This window comes from Martes martes, assembly GCF_963455335.1.
Source record: "Martes martes genome assembly, chromosome: 6".
Taxonomy (NCBI): Eukaryota; Metazoa; Chordata; class Mammalia; order Carnivora; family Mustelidae; genus Martes; species Martes martes.
Genome location: NC_137893.1, coordinates 12,200,792 through 12,218,361, shown reverse-complemented (window position 1 = coordinate 12,218,361; position 17,570 = coordinate 12,200,792). Strand labels below are relative to the sequence as shown.

Sequence of the window (17,570 nt, the reverse complement as noted above, 5' to 3'; positions counted from 1 at the left end):
GCAAGTGTCACGGGATGAGGGGATTGAGAAAGTGGAACTCGGGGCCATAAAGGGAAACTTGAGAGAAAAGCTGTGCTTGTGTTTTGTAAGCTTTGCATTTTACAGAAATTTTGTGGGTTCAGCAAACACATTTCCTATGCTGAAAGCTCCAGTGAAAAGATACTGGCTATACAACCATCTGGTGAGCAAGCATTGACTGGACATCCTTAAGGTGTATAGCATTATAATAGGCACTTTATTGGATTCAGAAAATAGTTAAAGAGACAGCACAGAGAATCGCCCCAGGGAGATACAGCATAGAAACAGTTTGAAAAATGTTGCCTGAGGTATACAAGCGGGAGATTTGTTTACTAATCTCAGAGTGTATGCTGCACGGAAGGGATCACTGGGGGTCTTCTCTGGGAGCAAAGGACCTTGCTGGCACTAGAAGCCCAGCTGCTGCACTCTTCTGTGGACCCACCCCCTCCAATACACACTTGTCTGGAGCCCATCCAAAGTGGGGCCACAGGCCTGGCAGTGAGCAGGCAGCCCTGACAGTGGCCAGCACCACTGTAAGGTGATTCCCACCCTGAGAAGACGGAAAGATGACCCAGTCCCAAAAGTGGGTTGGGAGCAGACATCTGGTCAGATCGCAGGCCCTACTCACCACCAAAAGCTTCTTGTCGCAACATGGAGAAAGAGCCCTGAAGTTCAGTGTTAGCACATCTCAGGCAAATGTCTAGTCTGACTCATTAAAACACGAGACAGCCCCAGACTGGCTCACTAACAACCATGGGGACAGACTTCTGTCCACAAGAGGCAAAGAGAGCCATTGCAGACAACTGGTCTGAAGGCAAAAGCAGCTAAAGCCCAACAGTAGGGCACACACAACACACATAGGAGTCACCCCTGATGTGCCAGGTGCTGGTGAACAGGGGACACTGTGCCACAGGGCACTACAGAAGCTCTTCTACAAAACTACTTGCAAGAACAGGAGATGTAGCTGACTTTCCTAGCACATAGAAACAGGCACAGAGAGTTAGACAAAATGAGACAGAGGAATATGTCCCAGATGAAAGAACAAGACAAAATGACAGCAAGAGACCTAAATGAAATGGAGATAAGTAACGTGCCCAATAGAGAATATAAAGTAATGGTCACAAAAATACTCACTGGACTTGAGAAGACAGTGGAGGACATCAATGGGACCCTTAACAAAGAGACAGAAAACATAAAAAAGAACCAATCAGGGATGAAGAGATAAATAACTGAATTTAAAAATACACTGGAGGGGCTCCTGGATGGCTCAGAGGGTTAAAGCTTCTGCCTTTGGCTTAGGTCATGATCCCAGGGTCCTGGGATCGAGCCCCACATCGGGCTCTCTCCTTGGCGGGAAGCCTGCTTCCTCCTCTCTCTCTCTGCCTGCCTCTCTGCCTACTTGTGATCGCTCTCTGTTGAATAAATAAATAAAATCTTAAAAAAAAAATACACTGGATTGGTGAGGGGTGCCTGGGTGGGTCAGTCAGTTGATCAGCCAGCTCTTGATTTTGGCCCAGGTCATGATCTTAGGGTCCTGGGATTGAGCGCCATGTTGGGCTCTATGCGCAGCAGGGAGTCTGCTTGAAGATTCTTTCTCTCTCCCCTCTGCTTTCTCTCTCTCAAATAAATAAATAAATCTCTCTTTTTTTTAAAAAAAGATTTTATTTATTTATTTGAGAGAGAGAAAGCATAAGCAGGGGAAGCAGGAGAGGGAGAAGGGGAGCCCAACATGAGGCTCCAATCCAGGACCCTGGGATCACAACCAGAGCCGAGGCAGACACTTAACCAGCTGAGCCACCCTTGTGCCCCTAAATAAATCTTTTTTAAAAATACACTGGATGGAATAAGTAGTAGACTAGAAGAAGTAGAAGAATGAATCAGTGACCTGGAGGACATAGTAATGGAAAGTAATCAACCTGAAGAGGAGAGAGGAAAAAAAAATCAAAAAAGTTTCAAGGAGCTCAGTGACACCAACAAGTATAATGACATTTGCATTACAGAGATTCTAGAAAGAGAAGAGGGAGAAAAGGGGGCAAAAAATTTATTTGAAGTAATAATAGCTGAAAACGTCCCAAATCTGGGGAAGGAAACAAAAATCCAGATGCAGGAGGTACAGAGAGCCCCAAACAAAATCAAGTTAAGGAGGTCCACACCAAGACACATAATTAAAATGGAAAAAAAGTAGTGATAAGGAGAGAATTTTCAAAGCACCAAGAGAAAAGAAAACAGTTACATACAAGGGAAACCCCATAAGGCTATTAGCTGATTTTTTAGCAGAAACTTTGCAGGCCCTGGGCACCTGGGTGGCTCAGCCAGTTAAGCATCTGCCTTTTGGCTCAGGTCATGATCTCAGGGGCCTAAGATCAATCCCTGGGACAGGTTCCCTGCTCAGGGGGGAGTCTGCTTCTCCCTCTTCCTCTCCCAATCCCTCTGCCCTCCCCCCCACAACTCATACTCTCTTTCCAAAAATGAATAAATAAATAAATAAATAAATAAATCATAAAAAAAAAGAAAGAAAGCCAATGAACTATGAGAGAAGATAGCAAGAGAAGAAAGGAACAGAGAAGAACTATAAAAACAACCATAAAACAAGTAATAAAATGGCAACAAGTACATATCTATTAATAATTACCTTGAATGTAAAGGGACTAAATTCTCTAATCAAAAGACACAGGGTGATGGAATGGATAAAAAAGGAAGGCCCATCTACATGCTACCTACAAGAGATTCATTTTAGACCTAAAGACACATGCAGATTGAAAGTGAAGGGATAGAAGAGCATTTATTATACAAATGGAAGTGAAAATAAAGCTGGAATAGCAATACTTATATCAGACAAAATAGACTTTAAAAAAATTATAATAAGGGACAAAGAAGGGCACTATATAATCATAAGGGGGACAATCCAACAAGAAGATATAACAATTGTAAATATTTATGCACCCAAATCCAAAAAGCAGTTGATAACAAACATAAAGGAACTAATTGATCATGATATAATAATGGTAAGCGATGTTAACTCCTCACTTATGTCCATAGATAGATCATCCAAACAGAAAATCAAGGAAATAGTGGCTTTGAATGACACATTGAACCAGGTGGATCTAACAGATAGTTCAGAACATTCCATCCTAAAACAAGAGAATACATATTCTTTTCAAGTGCATGTGGGACATTCTCCAGAATAGATCACATAGTAGGCTACAAAACATATCTCAGCCAGTTAAAAAAAAAAAAAGTCATACCATGCATCTTTTCTGATCATTGCACTATAAAATTAGAAATCAATCACAAGAAAAAAATTAGAAAGAACACAAGTGCATGGAAGTTAAATAACATGCTACTAAGCAGTGAATATATCAATCAAGAAATCAAAGAGGAAATTAAAAATACATAGAGACCAATGAAAATGAAAACACAATCGTCCAAAAATCTTTGGGATGCAGCAAAAGTTGTTATAAGAGGGAGGTTTGTAGCAATACAGGCCTACCTCAAGAAGAAAGAAACATCTCAAACAACCTAACCTTATACCTAAAGGAGCTAGAAAAAGAAGAATAACCCCAAAACCTAAAAACAGTAGAAGGAAGGAAATAATAAAAACTAGAAGAGAAATAAATAAAAAAGAAACTAAAAAAAAAAAAATAGATCAATGAAACCACCAGCTGGTTCTTAGAAAAGATTAACAAAACTGATACACCTTTAGCTAGACTCCTTAAAGAGAGAGAGAGAAGACTCAAACAAAACCAGAAATGAAAGGGGATACATAACAACCAACACCACAGAAATACAAAGATTGTAAGAGAATATTATGAAAAAGTTATGTACCAACAAATTGGACAACCTAGAAGAAAAGGATAAATTCCTAGAAACATATAATCTCCCAAAACTGAATCAGGAAGAAATAGAAAATTTGAACAGACCAATTACCAGCAAAAAAATTGAATCAGTAGTAAAAAAAAAAAAAAAAAAACTCCCCCACAAACAAAAGTCCAGCTTCACAGGTGAATTCTACCAAATCTTTAAAGAATACTTAATACCTACTCTTCTCAAACTATCCCAAAAAATAGAAGAGGAAGGAAAGCTTCCAAATTTATTTTATGAGGCCAGTATTACCCTGATATCAAAACCAGATAAATATACTACCAAAAAAGAGAACTGTAGGCCAATAACTTGGATGAATATAGATGTAAACATCCTCAACAAACTCAGCAAAATACTAGCAAAATGACTGTAACAATATATTTAAAAAATCACTCACCATGATCAGTGGAATTTATTCCTGGGATGTATGAATGGTTCAATATTTTCAAATCAATCAGTGTGATACCCCATATCAATAAAAGAAAGGATAAAAACCATATGATCATTTTGATAGATGCAGAAAAAGCATTTCACCAAGTACAACATCCATTCATGATAAAAACCTTCAACACAGTAGTTTTGAAGGGAACATACCTCAACATAATAAAGGGCATTTATGAAAAACTCACAGCTAACATCATACTTAATGGTGAAAACCAGAGCATTTCCCTAAGGTCAGGAACAAGACAAGGATGCCCACTCTCACCACTTTTTTTTTCTTTTTTTAATTTTTATTTTTAAAATTTTTAATAAACATATAATGTGTTTTTATCCCCAGGGGTACAGGTCTGTGACTCGCCAGGTTTACACATTTCACAGCACTCATCATAGCACATACCCTCCTCAATGTCCATATCCCCACCACCCTCTCCCATCCCCACTCCCCCCAGAAACCCTCAGTCTGTTTTTTGAGATTGAGTCTTTTATGGTTTGTCTCCCTCCCGATCCCATCTTCTTTCATTTTTTCTTCTTTTCCTATCCCCCAAACCCCCCATGTTGCATCTCCAAATCCTCATATCAGGGAGATCACATGATAGGTGTCTTTGTCCGACTGACTCACTTTGCTAAACATAATGCCCTCTAGTTCCATCCACGTTGTCGCAAATGGCAAGATTTCATTTCTTTTGATGGCTACATAGTATTCCATTGTATATATATATCATTTCTTCTTTATCCATTCATCTGTTGATGGACATCTAGGTTCTTTCCATAGTTTGGCTATTGTGGACATTGCTGCTATAAACATTTGGGTGCATGTGCCCCTTCGGAGCACCACGTTTGTGTCTTTAGGATATATACCCAGTAGTGCAATCGCTGGGTCATAGGGTAGCTCTATTTTCAGCTTTTTGAGGAACCTCCACACTGTTTTCCAGAGTGGTTGCACCAGCTTGCATTCCCACCAGCAGTGTAGGAGGGTTCCCCTGTCTCTGCATCCTCGCCAGCATCTGTCATTTCTTGACTTGTTAATTTTAGCCATTCTGACTGGTGTGAGGTGGTATCTCATTGTGGCTTTGATTTGTATTTCCCCGATGCTGAGAGATGTGGAGCATTTTTTCATGCGTCTGTTGGCCATCTGGATGTCTTCTTTGCAGAAATGTCTGTTCATGTCCTCTGCCCATTTCTTGATTGGATTATTTGTTCTTTGGGTGTTGAGTTTGCTAAGCTCTTTCTAGATTTTGGATACTAGCCCTTTATCTGATATGTCATTTGCATATATCTTCTCCCATTCTGTGAGTTGTCTTTTGGTTTGGTTAACTGTTTCCTTTGCTGTGCAAAAGCTTCTTGATGAAGTCCCAATAGTTCATTTTTGCCCTTGCTTCTGTTGCCTTTGGCGATGTTCCTAGGAAGAAGTTGCTGCAGTTGAGGTCAAAGAGGTTGCTGCTTGCATTCTCCCCAAGGATTTTGATGGATTCCTTTCTCACATTGAGGTCCTTCATCCATTTTGAGTCTATTTTCATGTGTGGTGTAAGGAAATAGTCCAAATTCATTTTTATGCATGTGGCTGTCCAATTTTCCCAGCACCATTTGTTGAAGAGGCTGTCTTTTTTCCATTGGACATTCCTTCCTGCTTTGTCAAAGATTAGTTGACCATAGAGTTGAGGGTCCATTTCTGGGCTCTGTTCTGATCCATTGATCTATGTGTCTGTTTTTCTGCCAATACCATACTGTCTTGGTGATGACAGCTTTGTAGTAGAGCTTGAAGTCTGGAATTGTGATGCCACCGACTTTGGCTTTCTTTTTCAATATTCCTTTGGCTATTCGAGGTCTTTTCTGGTTCCATATAAATTTTAGGATTATTTGTTCTTTTTCTTTGAAAAAAAAAATGGATGGGATTTTGATAGGGATTGCATTAAATGAATAGATTGCTTTAGGTAGAATAGACATTTTCACAATATTTGTTCTTCCAATCCATGAGCATGGAACATTTTTCCATTTCTTTGTGTCTTCCTCAATTTCTTTCATGAGTACTTTATAGTTTTCTGAGTATAGATTCTTTGCCTCTTTGGTTAGGTTTATTCCTAGGTATCTTATGGTTTTGGGTGCAATTGTAAATGGGACTGACTCCTTAATTTCTCTTTCTTCTGTCTTGTTATTGGTGTAAAGAAATGCAACTAATTTCTGTGCATTGACTTTATATCCTGACACTTTATTGAATTCCTGTACAAGTGCTAGCAGTTTTGGAGTGGAGTCTTTTGGGTTTTCCACATATAGTATCACATCATCTGCGAAGAGTGATAGTTTGACTTCTTCTTTGCTGATTTGGATGCCTTTAATTTCTTTTTGTTGTCTGATTGCTGAGGCTTGGACTTCTAGTACTATGTTGAATAGCAGTGGTGATAATGGACATCCCTGCCGTGTTCCTGACCTTAGCAGAAAAGCTTTCAGTTTTTCTCCATTGAGAATGATATTTGCAGTGGGTTTTTCATAGATGGCTTTGATAATGTTGAGGTATGTGCCCTCTATCCCTACACTTTGGAGAGTTTTAATCAGGAAGGGATGTTGCACTTTGTTAAATGCTTTTTCAGCATCTACTGAGAGTATCATATGGTTCTTGTTCTTTCTTTTATTAATGTGTTGTAACACATTGATTGATTTTCGGGTGTTGAACCAACCTTGCAGCCCTGGAATAAATCCCACTTGGTCATAGTGAATAATCGTTTTAATGTACTGTTGGATCCTATTGGCTAGTATTTTGGTGAGAATTTTCACGTCTGTGTTCATCAGGGATATTGGTCTGTAATTCTCTTTTTTGGTGGGATCCTTCTTTGGTTTTGGGATCAAGGTGATGCTGGCCTCACAAAATGAGTTTGGAAGTTTTCCTTCCATTTCTATTTTTTGAAACAGTTTCAGGAGAATAGGAATTAATTCTTCTTTAAATGTTTGGTAGAATTCCCCTGGGAAGCTGTCTGGCCCTGGGCTTTTGTTTGTTTGGAGATTTTTGATGACTGTTTCAATCTCCTTACTGGTTATGGGTCTGTTCAGGTTTTCTATTTCTTTCTGGTTCAGTTGTGGTAGTTTATATGTTTCTCGAAATGTATCCATTTCTTCCAGATTGTCGAATTTGTTGGTGTAGAGTTGCTCATAGTATGTACTTATAATTGTTTGTATTTCTTTGGTGTTGGTTGTGATCTCTCCTCTTTCATTCATGATTTTATTTATTTGCGTCCTTTCTCTTTTCTTTTTGATAAGTCTGGCCAGGGGTTTATCAATCTTATTGTTTCAAAGAACCAGCTCCTAGTTTCATTGATTTGTTCTATTGTTTTTTTTAGTTTCTATTTCATTGATTTCTGCTCTGATATTTATGATTTCTCTTCTCCTGCTGGGTTTAGGCTTTCTTTGTTGTTCTTTCTCCAGCTCCTTTAGGTGTAGGGTTAGGTTGTGTACTTGAGACCTTTCTTGTTTCTTGAGAAAGGCTTGTACCACTAAATATTTTCCTCTCAGGACTGCCTTTGTTGTGTCCCACAGATTTTGAACCATTGTGTTTTCATTATCATTTGTTTCCATGATTTTTTTCAATTCTTCTTTAATTTCCTGGTTGAACCATTCATTTTTTAGAAAGATGCTGTTTAGTCTCCACATATTTGGGTTCTTTCCAGCTTTCCTCTTGTGATTGCGTTCTAGCTTCAGAGCATTGTGGTCTGAAAATATGCAGGAAATGATCCCAATCTTTTGATATTGGTTGGGACCTGATTTATGACCCAGGATGTGGTCTATTCTGGAGAATGTTCCATGTGCACTAGAGAAGAATGTGTTTTCTGTTGCCTTGGGATGGAATGTTCTGAATATATCTGTGATGTCCATCTGGTCCAGTGTGTCATTCAAGGCCTTTATTTCCTTGTTGATCTTTTGCTTGGATGATCTGTCCATTTCAGTGAGGGGAGTGTTAAAGTCCCCTACTATTATTGTATTTTTGTCAATGTGTTTCTTTGATTTTGTTATTAATTGGTTTATATAGTTGGCTTTATATAGTTATATACTATATATATACACACATATATATACATATATATAGTATAGTATAGTATATATATAGTATAGTATAGTATGTATATATATACACACACTGTATATATAGTATATATATGTATGTATATACACTATATATATTTATATATATAATATACTGTATATAAATTATAAATTATATAGTTGGCTTTATATAGTTATATACTATATATAGTATATATGTTATATACTATATATAAATTATATAGTTATATACTATATAATTTATATATAGTATATTATATATATAGTATATACTATATACAGTATATATGCTATATATAGTATATTAATTGGTTTATATATTTGGCTCCCATGTTGGGGCATAGATATTTAAAATTGTTAGGTCTTCTTGTTGGACAGACCCTTTGAGTATGATATAGTGTCCTTCCTCATCTCTTATTATAGTCGTTGGCTTAAAATCTAATTGATCTGATATAAGGATTGCCACCCCAGCTTTCTTCTGATGTCCATTAGCATGGTACATTGTTTCCACCCCCTCACTTTAAATCTGGAGGTGTCTTCGTGTCTAAAATGAGTTTCTTGTAGGCAGCATATTGATGGGTTTTGTTTTTTTTATCCAATCTGATACCCTGTGTCTTTTGATTGGGGCATTTAGCCCATTAACATTCAGGGTAACTATTGAGAGATATGAATTTAGTGCCATTGTATTGCCTGTAAGGTGATTGTTACTGTATATTGTTTCTGCTTCTTTCTGATCTACTACTTTTAGGGTCTCTCTTTGCTTAGAGGACCCCTTTCAATATTTTCTGTAGAGCTGGTTTGGTGTTGGCAAATTCTTTCAGCTTTTGTTTGTCCTGGAAGCTCTTTATCTCTCCTTCTATTTTCAATGATAGCCTAGCCGGATATAGTATTCTTGGCTGCATGTTTTTCTCATTTAGTGCTCTGAATATATCATGTGAGTTCTTTCTGGCCTGCCAGGTCTCTGTGGATAGGTCTGCTGCCATTCTAATGTTTTTACACTTGTATGTTACAGACTTCTTTCCCCGGGCTGCTTTCAGGATTTTCTCTTTGTCGCTAAGACTTGTAAATTTTACTATCAGGTGATGAGGTGTGGACCTATTTTTATTGATTTTGAGGGGCGTTCTTAGCATCTCCTGGATATCGTTGTTTGTTCCCTTTGCCATATTAGGGAAATTCTCTACAATAATTCTCTCCAATATACCTTCTGCTCCCCTCTCTCTTTCTTCTTCTTCTGGAATCCCAATTATTCTAATGTTGTGTCGTCTTATGGTTTCGCTTATCTCTCAAATTCTCTCCTCGTGGTCCAGTATTGTTTGTCTCTCTTTTGCTCAGCTTCTTTATCCTCTGTCATTTGATCTTCTATGTCACTAATTCTTTCTTCTGCCTCATTTATCCAAGCTGTAAGAGTTTCCATTTTTGATTGTACCTCATTAATAGCTTTTTTAATTTCAATTTGGTTAGATTTTAGTTCCTTTATTTCTCCAGAAAGGGCTTTTATCTCTCCGGAGAGGGTTTCTCTAATATCTTCCATGCCTTTTTCGAGCCCAGCTAGAACCTTGAGAATCATCATTCTGAACTCTATATCTGTCATGTTACCAATGTCTGTATTGATTAGGTCACTAGCCTTCGGTACTGCCTCTTGTTCTTCTTTTTGTGTTGAGTTTTTCTGCCTTGTCATTTTGTCCAGATAAGAATATATAAAGGAGCAAATAAAATGTTAAAAGGGTGGCAACGACCCCAGGGAAATGTGCTTTAACCAAATCAGAAGAGACCCCAAATCGTGGGAGGGAGAAAGGGGATAAACAAGAAAAAAAAAAAAAAGAAAGAAAGAAAGAAAAGAAAAGAAAACAAATAAGGAAAAAACATTAAAAAAAGAAAATACATGTATATACAAAAAATACAGTTAGATACAATGGATGATAAAATATGACTATTAATAATGAAGTTTCAAAAAAAGATTATTATTATTTATTTATTTTGGGGGTAAGGTATTGTTAAGATAAACTAGTTAAAAAAAAGTTAAAAGAGGAAAGGGTAAAAGTTAAAAAAATATTTAGTAGAAGAAAAAAGAAAAAAAAATATTAACTGTAAGACTAAAGAATCATGGGGAGAAAGCCATGAATTCCTTGCTTTGCTTTCTCCTCCTCTGGAATTCCGCTGTTCTCCTTGGTAATTGAAGTTGGTCTTGGCTGGATTTCTTGTTGATCTTCTGGGGGAGGGGCCTGTTGTAGTGATTCTCAAGTGTCTTTGCCGCAGGCGGAATTGCCCCGACCTTATCAGGGGCCGGGCTAAGTAATCCGCTGGGGTTTGCTTTCGGGAGCTTTTGTTCCCTGAACGCTTTCCGCAGAGTTCCAGAGGACGGGAATGAAAATGGCGGCCTCCCGATCTCCGGGGCCCGGAGGAGCCGAGAGCTAGTGCGCCCTCAGAGAAAAGCACCCAATTGCTCCCGTCTCCCTGGCCTCTGGTTGCATTTGGAGAAAAGCGCCCAGTCGCTTCTGTCTCCGTGGTCTCCGGCCGCGCTCTGAGCTCACCCAGCCTGCGACTGGCTCAAGGTAACCCTGAGTTGAGAGCTCACTCCTCAGCTTTGTCGCTGTAGCCGGTTTCCCTCCTCTAATACCTGCGAGCTCTGCGGCACTCAGACACCCCCGGTCCTTCTGTGACACCGCAGGATCTGTGGTTACGCTGACCCCACGTGGGCTTAACCCTGGTTTAGCCTCTGGAGCGATGTCCCTCCGTGGAGCAGACTTTTAAAAGTCCCGATTTTGTGCTCCGTTGCTCTGCCGCTTGCCAGGAGCCGGCCCCTCCCTCCGCGGTCTATCTTCCCGTTGCTTCGGACTCACTTCTCCGCCGGTCCTACCTTTCAGAAAGTGATCAATTTTCTGTTTCTAGAATTGTTGCTCTTTTTTTCGATTTCCCGTTGGATTTGTAGGTGTTTGTAATGTTTAGATAAGCTCTCTAGCTGATCTCCTGCTACCTGATGTCGTCTCAGCCTGCTACTTCTCCACCATCTTGATTCCTCCCCCCACTCTCACCACTTTTATTCAACATAATACTGGAAGTCCCAGGCACAGCAATCAGACAAGAAAAAGAACTAAAAGGCATCCAAATTGGTAAGGAAGAAGTAGGACTTTCACTATTTGCATATGACATGGTACTATATAGAGAAAACCCTAAAGACTCCTCCAAAAAAAAATTATTAGAACTGGTAAATGAATTCAATTAGGTCGTGGTATACAAAATCAATGCACAGAAATCCATCTCATTTCTAAGCACTAACAATGAAATGGCAAAAAGGGAAACTAAGAAAATGAACCCATTTATAATTACACCAAAAATAATAAAATGCCTAGGAATCAACCTAACCCAAGAGGTGAAAGGCCTGTACTCTGACAACTATAAAACACTGATGAGAGAAAGTGAAGATGACACAAATAGAAAGACATTCTGTGCTCATGGATTGGAAGGATAAAGATTGTGAAAATGTCCATAGTACTGATAGCAATCTGTAGCAATCCCCATCAAAACACCAACGGCATCTTTCACAAAACTAGCATTGACAATCCTAAAATTTGTATGGAACCACAAAAGACCCAGAATAGCCAAAACAATCTTGGAAAGGAAGAACAAAACTGGAAGTATTACAATGCCAGATGTAAAGATATAATATATAACTGTAGTATTCAAAATAGTATGGCACTGGCACAAAAATAAATACACAGATGAATGGAACAGAATAGAAAACCCAGAAATAAACCTGTGATTTTATAGTCAATTAATCTTAGACAAAGGTAGAAAGAATATGCAATGGGAAAGAAGTCTTTTCAACAAATGGTTTTGGGAAAATGGACCACTTTCTTATGATGCCATAAACAAAAAAAATTTAAAATGGATTAAAGACCTAAATGTGAGAACTGAAACCATAAAAATCCTAGAATAAATCACAGGTGGTAATGTCTCTGGCATCAGCCATAGCAACTTTTTTCTATATATGTCTCCTGAGGCAAGGGAAACAAAAGCAAAAGTAAACTAGTGGGACTATATCACAATAAAATCTTCTGCACAGCAAAGGAAACAATTACAAAACTTAAAAGGCACCCACAACTATATGGCAACTAATCTTCAACAAAGCAGGAATGAATATCCAGTGGAAAAAAGACAATCTATTTGGGTATCTGGGTGACTTAGTTAAGCATCTGCCTTTGGGTCAGGTCATGATTTCAGGGTCCTGGGATCGAACCCCTGTGTGGGGCCTCCCTGCTCAGCAGGGAATCTCCTTCTCCTTCTCCCTCTACTCCTCCCCCACTTCCATTCATGCAGTCACTTTCTCTCTCAAATAAATAAAATCTTTTTTTTTAAAAAAAAGGCAGTCTTGTGCTTGCTTTGGCAGCACCTATAATAAAAAAAAAAAAAGGCAGTCTCTTCAATGAAAGGCAGTCTCTTCAATGAAATACCTTCACCTTCAGTGAAAGGTATTGGGAAAATTGGACCACTTACACCATAAACAAAAATAAATTAAAAATGGATGAAAAACCTTAGTGTAAGACAGGAAACCATCAAAATTCTAGAGAATACAGGCAGAAACCTCTCTGACCTCGGCCTTAGCAACTTCTTACTAGACATGTCACCGCAGGCAAGGGAAACAAAAACAAAAATGAATTACTGGCATTCAAAAAAAAAAAGCTTCTGTACCGTGAGGTGAAGAATCAACAAACTAAACTATGAGATATCACTCACATCTGTCAGAGTGGCTGAAATTAACAACACAAGAGACAACAGATTTTGATGAGGATGTGGAGAAAGGGGAATGCTCTTATAATCTTGGTGGGAAGGCAAACTCTTATAGCCACTCTGGAGAACAGTATGGATGTTCCTCAAAAATAGAACTACCCTATGACCCAGCAATTGCGCTACATGTATTTACCCAAAGTTTACAAAAATACTGATTCAAAGGGGTACATATACCCTAATGTTTATAGCAGCATTATCTAGGACAGCCAAAATGTGGAGAGAGCCCAAATGTCCATCAACAGATGAATGAATAAAGAAGATATACATATATGCAATGGAATATCACTCAGCTATCAAAAAGAATAAAATCTTGTCATTTGCAATGACATAGTTGGAGCTAGAGGGTATTATGCTAAGTGAAATAAGTCAGAGAAAGACAAATCCCATATATTTCACTCATATGTAGAACTTAAGAAAGAACACATGGGAAGGGGGAAAATTATAAAGGAGAGAAACAAGTCATAAGAGCACTGAGGGTTGATGGAGGAGGTGGGTGGGTGATGGGCTATATGGAGGATGGGAATCAAGGAGGGCACTTGTTATGATGAGCACTGGGTGTTGTATGTAAGTGATGAATCACTGAATTCTACTCCAGAAACCAATACTGCACTGTATGTTAACTATCAAAAATTTAAATAAACTTAGGGGTGCCTGGGTGGCTCAGTGGGTTAAAGCCTCTGTCTTCAGCTTGGGTCAAGATCCTGGGGTCCTGCAATCAAGCCCCAAATCAGGCTCTCTGCTCAGCAGGGAGCCTGCTTCCCCGTCTCTCTCTCTCTCTCTCTCTCTGCCTGCCTCTCTGCCTACTTGTGATCTCTGTCTGTCAAATAAATAAATAAAATCTTTAAAAAATTTTTAAAATAAATTTAAAAAAGAAAAGTCTTAAAAATAAAAGAATAAAAAATGCTGTTAAGCTTGTCTCAGTATGATATTTAGGGTCTCTTTCTTTTTCCCTTGTTTACAAAAGTAATCCATGTTTTGGAAAATAAAAGTCTAAAAATTTTTAAAAAACTAAACTAAAAGGCAATCTACTGAATGGGAGAAGATATTTATAAAGACATCTCTGATAAAAGGTTAATATCCAAAATATATAAAGAACATCTACAACTCAACACCCAAAAAACAAATAATCCAATTAGAAAATGGGTAGAAGACATGAACAGAAGTTCTCCAAAGAAGACATCCAGATGGCCAACAGACACATGAAAAGATGTTCTATAACACTCATCATAAGGAAAATGCAAATCAAAACCAGAATGAGATACCACCTCCCCCTTTTTGGAATGGCTAAAATAAAAAACACAGGAAACAACTGGTGTTGACGGAGATGTGGGAAAAAGAACCCTTGTACATTGTTCATGGGAATGCAAACTGGTGCAGCCACTCTGGATAATAGTATAGAGGCTCCTCAAAAATTAAAAATAGAAAAAAAAATTAAAAATAGAATTACCATATGATCCAGTAATTCCACTGCTGGGTATTTATGCAAAGAAAACAAAAACACTAATTCACCAAGATATATGTACCCCTGTGTTTATTGCAGCATTATTTATAATAGCCAAGATATAAAAGCAGCCCAAGTGTCCATCGATAGGTGAATGGATAAAGATGTGTATAGGTATACAAAGGAATATTACTCAGCCCTGAAAAGGTTGAGATCTTGCCATTTGCAACAGCATGGGTGGAACTAGAGGGTATAATACTCAGTGAAATAAGCTAGAGAAAAACAAATACCATATGATTTCACTCATATGTGGAATTTAAGAATCAAAAAACAAACAAAAAAAGAGACCCATAAAAAAACAGACTATTGACTACAGCGAACAAACTGATGGTCACCAGAGGGGAGATGGGTGGGGGATGGGTGAAATTGGTGAAGGGGATTAAGAGCACACTTACGATGAGCAGTGAGTAATGTACAGGATGGTTGAATCACTCTATTATACACCCAAAACTAATATAACAGTATGTTAGGCACACTGGATTCAATTTAAAAAAAAAAAAGAAAAGAAAAGAAAAGATTTTAAAAAATGAACTTGGCAGTGGGAAGGAAAACTGGTCAAATGAATCCAGGAGAAAGAACATGCATCATCCATGTATGCGGGGCGCCCACTGCAGGGCTCTGCCTCTCAAATGCACACCATACACACAGGCAAATGGTTTAAGGTGATGGATCTAGAGGGTGGATCTAGAGTTTGGGTTTAAAGACAGCTTTTTGGAATTGTAGTCAAGCCTCTGCTTTCTTTCTTTCAGGAATTAGAAAAATGCAGTGAAGTAAATCATGCAAGTTCCCAAACAGCCCGAGGAAAGACCCATTTATGAAGGACCAAGTGATCTTCAGAAAAGAGAGATGTGCCCTTCCTTGAAAAGGCTATCTTCTAGAACTTTCGACTTTTCCAAAAGTTGCCTGACACAGGGCGGAGTGGCCTGCCTCTGCTGGAGGGACAGCTGGACTAGAGAGGCACGGTGCTCTTTGGCTCCCTACTAGATCCCGGGGTTGCTGGGAGGAAGAGTGTGGGTAGCGTGTTCACATTAATGGCATGAAGAACAGAAGAGCACTTAGTGCAAGTACAGGAATCCTCATTCTTGCCCATGGACTGTAAGACTGTAATACTGCTTTTGGGCTCCATGGAGCTGTGGATTAAACACAACCGTTCTTGAGCGGTGTTGGGTGTGTGTGCGCATGTGGGACGTCGGTTCTATAACCTGTAGGGTCTGGGCTGTAGCAGAGACTCTGTGTGGCAGGAAGACTCTTTCCTCAACTGCTGGGAAAGGGTGAAAAAGGAGCAAAAAGCCACAACTTAAAAAAGAAAAAAAAAATCTTCCCAAAGCGAAGGTGTTTTTCAAGAAAACCTTTGCTGACGTTGAACTCGGGAAGGGTGATTTGCTGGTTGACACCATTAGCTCACTGTCCTTCTATCAGAAATACTGCACAACACCGGAAAGAATTTGCAGACAAAATTCAATTCTGTAAACACAGCTAGGCACCTTCTAGATGCCAGAAAATGCGGGGGGAAAGGTGAATTGGGGATGATCTTTTACTTTGAGTTTAGATTTGGGTAACTTAAGTAAAGATTCTGCCAGAGAATATAACAAAATGGGTATTTCTAGGAAGTGGGATTGTAGCTACTATTATTTTCGACCTTTCAGAAAATAGGAAACTGGCTGATCAGTTTTGATGGCTATGAAGTGAGTGCATGGCGAGGAGAGTGGGGCTGCCTTTTTAAATCCTTCATGCTGTTCTTGTCGTTGCCAAGCATGGAAATTTGAATTTACCTTTGGGAGTAGATTTGCTTTGATTGGGCCTTTGGTTCTTCTACAGGCAAGCTGATCTTGCCATATAACGAAGATGATGTGTAATTTCCCGATTGTCCGCCATCCCACGGGCTCTTCCTTCTCAGTTCTCTTTGCTCACCCAACCCCACCTTGAAAGAGTTCTGTCTCTTCTGTCCACAGTCTTTACTGGGGCCACCTTTACCACACCCGGGGCTATGCTTTATTTCTATGGACAAGTTACTTCTCAGTCTCTATCTCCAGGCCCAACCTCTGTTCAGAGCACTCGTCTCATACATTCTCCCCAGGCCCTTCCCAGATGTACTTTCCAGTCTGTTCTCCACCCCTAGCTAGGCTGGTTGGTGTTTAAAACCCTCCAGTGGGTTCTCATTGTTGGAAGGATAAAATCCAAAATTCTTAACATGCCTATATAAGCATGCATGACTGCCTCATTTGTCCCTTTGGTCTCATCTCCTGGTGCTTTGTCCTTAAACCCTTTCTTCAGAACCTTCCCCACCGCAGCTCTTCCCCACTGCAGAGCCTCAAATTCACCATCCCCTTTTTCTAGAATGTTCCAATTCAGTCCTTTAGAGCTCAGCTAAGTGTTGCTTTCTCCAGGGGCCCCTCTCTAATTCCTTAGTGCTCGGTTAACTCATTATGATATGCTTTGCATCTTAAGCAGAGATATAAAAAAGAACTATCTGAAAAGTGATTTGTAAAGTGATTTGCTCTCCCTCAGATTGTAACAATTACACAGATTTTATCTCTACCGCCCAGTTCAGTGCCAGGTGCTGAGGAGATGCTCCATTAAGTGGATTAATAAGTGAGTTTAGGTACTGGGGACTAAGTTTCTCTTCCTAACATAACATGTACGTTCATCTTTACTGTAGACAAAGTTGCATCTCTGCGGATTATCCTGTATTCAATGGAGCGGGATTAGATGAAGGTGAAGAGAAAGTTGTCTCTCCCTCACTAGGCCCTCATGGCACGGCAGCCTGGACTCTGGTGGGGGGCACACACTGGCTGCCTGTGTGCGGCTCTGGCTAAAGAGAGAGAGACATGCTGCAGGGAGCTCTGTGGATGGTTTCATATTTGGGGGACCATTGTTAGGTTTTAACTTTTTTCTTTTCCTTTCTGTAATC

The 17,570-nt window shown here is 39.2% G+C and overlaps 1 protein-coding gene across 2 annotated transcripts in view; it reads left to right on the top strand.

Moving 5' to 3' along the window:
- Window positions 1–15,958, top strand: part of LOC308344209 (uncharacterized protein) — a 31,988-nt gene extending 16,030 nt beyond the window's left edge. For both annotated transcript variants that reach the window (XR_013966972.1, XM_080805715.1), the window contains exon 4: window positions 15,409–15,958. Coding sequence is in view for 1 of the 2 variants with exons in the window: in XM_080805715.1 (XP_080661841.1) it covers window positions 15,409–15,428 (20 nt within the window). In the remaining variant the exon portion in view is untranslated. The remainder of the gene's footprint in view (window positions 1–15,408) is intronic.
- The last annotated feature ends 1,612 nt before the right edge of the window (window positions 15,959–17,570 follow it).